Here is an 8747-nt window from a genome sequence, read left to right on the forward strand (position 1 = left end):
ATATATAAAAGTGGTCAATAATTTTTAGTGCCCTAAATTAAAATTAACCCAAACATTATTTTTCTAAATTCTTATTGAAAACGTTACCTTAATAAACAATTTGTTTAAATAGAATAAGTATCCTTACAGGTATGTAAGTATCACTTACAAATGTATTTTCTTAACCTATACATATTTACTTATAGCTGTGACGTGTATGGTAATTAAGGTGAAGCGAAAGTTCGATCCCCTATCTGAATCAAAACTTTTTATTAAAAGTGAAAATCTTTTATATCTTGTTTAGGTGAAATATTGTTCGACTATCCGAGATTTCTTATTATATAAATTATAGTATACAGTATATGATAAACAAAAGTATTTTGCATTTTTAACGCTATCTGGTAACGAATAAATGAACTTTTGTATCGATCTATACCAAAACTTTCCATTCAAAAAGGTACTGCTATTTTTCTTTGAATTACAGGCTATGAAAGTGTTAATATTAGCAATTATTAGCATAAACTTTCTAAAAATAGTTAAACTGATTTATTTCGTACATAATTATGTGCAGTTTTATTAACAAGTTATTTAAAAATTTGTTATGTATGTAAGTTTATTGTTTTTGTTAAATTAATTCAGGAATTTTATTACAGCGTTGCAAAAATTGTCTATATGCATTTATTAAACAATTTTATTCACCAAATTTGCAATTTGCTTAGAAATAAAATAAAAAAAATTCTTTACACGCGTACGAGATTTTTATTTTTTAATATTTTGAGACCTTGACGTAAAATGTTTAATTTTTACATTTTAATATTGATACGAAAATTAGTTATAAAATTGAAAAAATATTATTTCATATGGTAATTTTTAATTTTATTTGTGAGTTTGATATTGTGATTATATTGTCTCTGTAAATATTTTGAAATAAGATGTTTGGAGATGATAAATGGAGTAGTTATATAGAGCAGCCTTCTAAATGAAACTGTATACAAGAACATCAAGGTGTATTTGTAATATACTAATAGTAAATAATATTTAAAAATGTCTTCCGTTTATTTGCTTCACATGTTTTGAGGCATTTATTATAAAAAATACAATGAAATTTACTTATTTTCAAAATAACATTCTATTTGTTACTTAATGAGTAGATAACTTCGATAATTATGATATTATAATCATTTTAAAATTAAAAATTAGAAATTTATTCATCAATTATTTAGTAATTTATTCTTTCAATATTGAATTAATTAGGTAACTACAAACTAGATATTTTTGCAGGAATTCGAATAAATTAAAAAAATTATATTCTTTGAAGCATAATAATATCAGTGATAAATATCATTATTTATTACTATAATACTAATCATATATAGCATAAAATTTCTGGTTTTCTAATTGTATTTTTATACAAATAAGTTATTTGTATTATTTGATTTAGTATTAATAAAATATATTTATATTTAATTTATAACAAATATTTTTCTTATTTGAATTCTGAAATATTACACAATCCTTGATAGCAATTCTTATTATAAAAATATGAATTATTTGTATTGAAAGTATGATACTAATTTAGTTTTTTTTAATAATTTGCATACAATCAAAACAGAAACAACTTTGCACATATTAAAACGAAACATAATATAATATCGTAAGTTTTTCTAATATTTTATGTCAGTTCATATAATTATGATAGCATCTTGTTAATTAAACAAAATTTAATTTTATTTATTTTATGAAATCTTTGTAATTTGTTATGTTGTTCGTATTATTGTAAACACATAATTTTTATGTAAAATAATGCTTGTTTGAAATACGTATGCATAATTTCAAAATTTTATTCTGTATTATTATATTATAAAGATTTTGTTTTAAAATTTTAATTTACATTCAACAATGTTTAACATTTTTAAAATACTAAATATTTTCCAATAAAAATCTCTTACGCTCCTTCACAAAAACTTTTTAAGATTTATATATATTATAAAAAATTACTAATTAAGAATTTTAATAGCTTATCAAATTCTTTTATTGAAATACATTTTAGTATAACTTTTATGCAACAAATCGGGAAATAACCTATTAGTTTCAGTTTTGCTCTACTGACAATTAGGTTATAAATATTTCTAACTTCTTTATACATTATTTTATTATTTTATGTTTTGTTACGTTGTTGCAACAGTATGTTAAGTGTAAATGAATTATACAATATTTTATAGGTCCACTATCAAGCATCTTATCGACGAAGTACTCCTACAAAACAGTAACCATCATTGGTGGCGCTTTTGCAGCTTGCGGCATGATGCTGAGTTACTTTGCTAACTCGGTTTCCTATCTATACGTTAGGTATGATAAAATTAATGGATTTTTACTTTTATTCGTGTATATACAAGGTGTTTGCAAAATATAGGTCAGTCAATTAATGAATGATGAAACAAATAAATATTTTTAGTTTAATAAATGTATATTCATCCTTACCTTATCTTTTAGTAACCTTTGAAAAAAATGTTTAAATTTATAAACGTCTATTGATGAGCAAATCATCAAATTCAGTAAAAAACTTCAAAAAATTGATTAATTAAAAAAAGGTAAATGAAACTGTATACAAAGGTGATGCCATTTTTTCATATTTTAACTTGTACAGTGAGTTTAATAACAACAATGATATTCTTATAAATGTGGCAGAGAATTGCGCCATATTATTCTTAATATTTTGGAAATACTTCGCTGAGAATTTTTATTTTACGGAAAATAGTATTATTTATTAAGTTTTACTATAATTCCATTTAATAATACATTTTATCTTGTATTATTGGATAGTTGTTATAGAAATTTTATGAATAATGCATCGTGACTTCTTACTATTGTTTATACTTACATTCCTTTCTTCTTATCAGTAGAAAAGTCCTATAACATTTTAGAAAAAGAAAATATTTGCAAAAGTAAAAATATTAACAAAATTATACAGATTTAAACAGAGTCGAATTTACCATACTTGAGGCCTCTGATGAGAAAATTGTATTCCACATTAAAGAGAATGTTCATGCATATGTAACACATGTATCAACATATATACACACTAGCATATTGATATTTTCGATGGATCCTTCTTTGAGGACGGGCCCCTGGCGGCCGCTCGGTCCAACACCCCTTTAATTCGCACCTGGATTCAAATGCGTTTTAATACAATTCCAACTTATATGAAAGGTTTATAAATCTTTTCTCGGTATCGTTATATTTCGTATTATTTATCAGACGATGGTCTTCGTGCTTAACGCTATTTAACTTCGCCAAGATACATAGGCCCTACTCAAAAAGATTACTGAAACTTATACGACCTAATTCTTCGAATTAATTTTTCCAAAAATACAAGTTTCAAATTTATTATATACACCTTAATTAAAACGTCATTATTTTTAACAAAAGAAAAAATAAAGAAATAAAAGCAGATTAGGCCGAAAGAAGTAAAAGCTGTTCACGAAACATCGAAATATGTAAAATAGTGACTTTCTTATTTTTATGACACATTCCTATGCTTTATAATATATTAAAATAAACAAGTGCCTTCGAAAATGTAATTTTTTTCAATTGACAGCTAATTATTTTTCTTTGACTTTTGATGAAAACTGTGTTGACAAATTAATGCAATTATACTGACCGCAATGGAATTTTTGAGAACTTACGTTTATTTTATAATGTAACAGCAAGAATATTACAGGATGTTACCAAACTAACAATTCAAGCTAAAGGGGTGCGAATCAGCGTAATAAAATAAATCAAAAATGTAGAATGATCTTTTTTTGTACAAAACTTCATTTTCGAATAAATCGATGTCAAAAATTGAAATAGATATATACTTGCATTATGTTTTCGCGTGATAAATATTATTGTACTATTGGTATCGCCATTCCAATTTCATTTATACACCAAAGAATAATCATTAAAATAAAATTACTTTTTAATCGAACATAAGCAATTATGCCATCTTATCTTCTTATATTCTATGCACGTTTATATCTTGCATATTATATCTTATGTACATACCTTGCGAATCTTTAACAGCGATTTATTCGAAAACGAAGCTTCGTATAAAAAATGCCACTCCACATTTTTTACTTATTTTTGCATGTAGATTCACCCCTATTCGGCTTGTACTGCCATATACAAAACAATAACTTTATAAATGTACCTTGGGAAAATAAATATGAAAAGCCAATTGTTAATTTTATATGCAATTTTTTTAGAATAACCTTTTTCAATGTAAAAAGGAATACTCTGATCTAATTTTCAAATAATATGCAATTTGTCATTCAAAACTTTATTGAAATAATACGGTATACAGGGTGTTTCATGTAATTCGAGCATTTAAAATATCTTGCTTTTTATGATAGAAAAATATGTCAAAGGAAAACATTGATCGATACAGAAAAGGAAATACTATGGTGGGTGAACAATTTTTTATTTACAATAATTTAAATATTTTTCGAGATTTTAACGTCATCAAATTTTTTTAAATAGAATGATATATTTTTATTGTTGTTCTATCACGCTATGAACTATGAAATTCAAGAAAAATCCAACAATTTATAATATATTCACTTTTACGTAATCTTAAATATGAAAAACTCATAAAAGTTGAACATTGATGTAAATAATGAAATAAAGGCAACAGAATAATTAAAGCTATTTTAGTGATGTCATTTTGAGTGACATCTTAATGGCATTTAATTGAACTACCCTCTGCCATTAATTGCAATTCTTATGTCCCCTAATTCTTCGTATTCTAATATTTCCATCTATCTTCGTAAACATACATTCAATGTTCTACAAAGTCTGTGTTTGTCATCGAATTTTTATAACTTTGTAATTTTATAATATTTCCTACATGTTTTCTATATTACTAAAATTTGTATATTACTTCACGTGTAATATCATTTTACATATTCGAGTCCTATGTGCGTATTTCGTTCGTTAAAAATATATTCATGAATGGTTGTAATATTAAATGTTATGTAAAATAAAAATTCTTTTACCTTTCTATTACAATTTTCTTTCTGGGATACTTTAGAGCTCACTATAGAATTAACGTATTTGCTCTTTATTGTAACGATAAAGAATTACACTTATAGGTAGAATGTATGAACATAAGCAAAATTACGAAGAATATACAGAAAAATACATACAGATGTAATTATAAATTTCCTAAAAAAACATTAATAATTTTATAAACAAACACATGCTACAACTATTCAAGAAATTCATGCCATTTTCAGTCATTTGTACCAAATTAAGACATATGTATTACTTTAGGTGAAGATTTGTTAAAAATTTTAGATTCAAATTGTTTAAATACTTTTCGTGAGAGATTGTATATATTTATTAAATAAGAAGTATTCTTTCATGATCCTACCAACCCTTATTCTCTTGTAATTCTGAAACATTTGTGTACCATAATAAAATATTTTACATTGATTTATTACGATGGTAAATATTTCTTGTTTAAAATAATGACACAAATAAAAAGATTAACATTTATTTTGTAATTTATAAATATAGCTATGGTTTAATGGTTGGAATTGGTGCTGGACTAACATTTCCACCGACGGTGTACATCGTGACTTCATATTTTGAAAAACTTCGAGGTTTTGCAAATGGCTTGTGCATTTCTGGCAGTGCAATTGGAACTATCGTATTACCACCATTTCTACAATATCTTCTTGACTGCTTTGGATATAGGTAACTATTTTTGTATATCGGAGTAATATATAAATAATTTATGTTATTTAAAAAGAGGCAAAATAGCTTTAGAATAGAGCTGATAATATAAAATTTACTTGGATTGCAATCAAATATTATATCGATATTATAGCATATTTGAAAACTGAAATTATTCAATATCATTTGCAATTACTAGAAATTATTTTTCGCTAATTTTGTTATATTGCAAAACACATATCATAATTGAATTAACAATAGGAAAATGTATACATATTTTATACTGTTTTAATTATATGTATTAGATAATTGTTATACAATATTATCTAATACATATAATTGTACAATAATTATATTTGATAATATGTATACAATATTAATACCTTTATTAAGAAGATAACCTACAGAGGTGCAGTATTAATCATGGGAGCAATAACACTAAATACATTAGTTTGTGGCTTATTGTATCATCCTGTGGAACAACACATAATCACAGTGCCAATAGAAGGAGGAATTGACAATGAAGGATTAACCATAGATGAACCAGTCCTTGATAAGAAAAAACCAACAGGTAATTTAACACAGAAACATATTAAGCTAAAGGGCATATTCTAATCTAAAATATTAAAAATTTTCAAAATTGAATAGGTATTAAAAAATATAAACAATATATATGTCCCATGAGAGTTATAACTTCAAAGTGATAACAGATAAACAAAAATTTCATTAAACAAAATTAAATTATTAAATAGTGCCTCAAAAGTATAGTTGCTTAACAAATTTCTATACAAAAGTATTAAGGCACTTATATTAAAAATTGATTAATTTAGGAGATATTTTAGCTGTAATTTGCCAACATTGTATTTAGTTTTATCTATATTATATATTATTAATTATATTCATTATACATATATATTATTACAGTATATATATAGTATCTTAGTCCTTAATACTTATCATGCATGAAAATTAAAAAAATTTTTTAAATACTTCTATTTCTGTAGCAAACATATATATCAAATGACGCTTCATTTGGAATCATTTAATATCATGCAATGAAATTTTGTTCTACTTTCTCTCGCTTTGAAAAGGGGTCATCTTAATTATAAGGAATTCCTTGTATAATACGTAAGAATATATACATGATGTTTATGCATAAAGGTAATGCATATATTTATAATACTCAAAATAGCTATTTGAAATTTTGTCTGCAATTAATTAAAACAAAGACAAATATGTCTGTAAAAATTATATTTATCTATTTAATAACATTTTTTATCTTTATGTTCCAAAAATTAAGTCAAAAATGGTCACCTTAGACTAGAACACCCCTTTAAAGAAGAGCTGTCAAATTAAAATAAACTGCAAAAAATTATTTAAATCTCTTAATAGCATCCACCACAACTGAAAATGAAACATCATATACTATCACAAGATCAAAGAAAGAAGAAAATTGTCGGACTGAAACTGCAGCAGACAACTCTAAAGTAAATTATTGTTTGGAAGATAAAAACGAAGGAATAACTGAAAATATGGAAACTGAAATGAAGAAAGAAAACACTTACAATGAGAAAGATCCGAGTTCGAACCAAGGAAATGGAAATACTAGGGATTGTCAAAATGCGGATTCAGATTCTTTACGACGAAGAAGTAATATCGCTGAAATCAATGAAACTACCAATAAGTTAAAAAATGAAAACTCAGAGTTAAATAACCTTTCATTCAATATGGATAATGGTGAAAAAATGTTTAATAATGCAAAAAAAGAATTAGGAGAATTGTCAGAAAAATCCACATCTAGGATATCATTATCTAAAGTTGAAGTTACAGGTAAACGACAATTCTTTGATCTGAGTGTACTTAGGGATCCAATTTATTTAGTAATTCTCATTTCAAATTCTACCTCAGCTATCAGTAATACGAATTTTATGATCTTACTGCCCTCTTATGCAATTTCTCAAGGATTTGATAAAAATTCCTCTGCATTACTTTTATCAGTTGTTTCTGCTCTTGATTTAGTTGGACGAATCAGTGGTGCTTCATTATCAGATATTGATTTTGTGCCAAAATATTATTACTTTGTTGGTGGTCTTGGTACTAGTGGAATAGCTTTGGCATTATTGCCTATGGCAACAAGTTATACAATGCTTTCCTTTTTTTGTGCATTATTTGGATTGTCTTCAGGTATGTACATTGGTATCACAACAGTAATTTTAGCAGATATGCTTGGAACAGAAAAACTTAGCTCGTCATATGGAATATCTTTATTTGTTAATGGAGTTCTCCAATTAATTGGTCCACCTATTTGTGGTGTTGTATTTGAGACAGTAGGAACATATAAACCTATCTTTTTATCTTTTGGTATTATACTTATTCTTGGTACTGCATTATGGGCAGTTGTACCTCTTATAAAGAGAAACAAGAAAACTTTACAAGTTGTATAACATTTCGTAATTATTAGTTTGTATAATGAATATTGCACAACTTTAGATTATAAAGTATTATGAATTTTTTAATATCAGCATTATAACTGCCATCTAAACAACAATTTTTTCTAGAAAAATCTTTCATTTTTAATCATCTAATGTTGTAAGTTAGCACTTTTATTCACAGATGTATGATAATACATTGTTAGTATTATTTTCATTCTGAATACAGATACTGATCTGATTTTGTATGTGTATATTGATACAATTAGTAACTTATAGTCTAGTTGTCAGTGAGTTCACTATAGATCTACTTAGAAAGAGACATAAAAGAAAAAATATTTAGAAGATAAAATGATATACTAGCATTGCTAGCTAGTAACAAATTCAATCATTTTATTGTCATGATTGTGAATGGGCATATATGAAGTCATATATGAAGTTAATCATAAAATTATGAAAAGAAGAAAAATAGAAATTGAGAGAAAGAGAATAGCATTGTTGCTCAAATAGTATGTGAATTGTACTATTTGAAATTTTTAATTGTGGTTATATATTTATCATACTGTATACATTCCAAAATAAATAATATAGCAAATAATTATAGTAACAAGAATATCTTGA

At 25.2% G+C, this 8747-nt stretch overlaps 1 protein-coding gene across 2 annotated transcripts in view; it reads left to right on the plus strand.

Annotated features, from left to right (window-relative positions):
* LOC108550354 (monocarboxylate transporter 12-B) overlaps positions 1–8141 on the plus strand; it is a 47427-nt gene extending 39286 nt beyond the window's left edge. For both annotated transcript variants that reach the window (XM_017904084.1, XM_017904085.1), the window contains 4 exons: positions 2202–2328; positions 5539–5718; positions 6105–6268; positions 7090–8141. In XM_017904084.1, coding sequence (XP_017759573.1) covers positions 2202–2328; positions 5539–5718; positions 6105–6268; positions 7090–8141 — 1523 coding nt within the window. The remainder of the gene's footprint in view (positions 1–2201; positions 2329–5538; positions 5719–6104; positions 6269–7089) is intronic.
* The last annotated feature ends 606 nt before the right edge of the window (positions 8142–8747 follow it).

This window comes from Eufriesea mexicana, unplaced genomic scaffold (genome assembly GCF_001483705.2).
Source record: "Eufriesea mexicana isolate 0111107269 unplaced genomic scaffold, ASM148370v2 scaffold2646, whole genome shotgun sequence".
Lineage (NCBI taxonomy): Eukaryota > Metazoa > Arthropoda > Insecta > Hymenoptera > Apidae > Eufriesea > Eufriesea mexicana.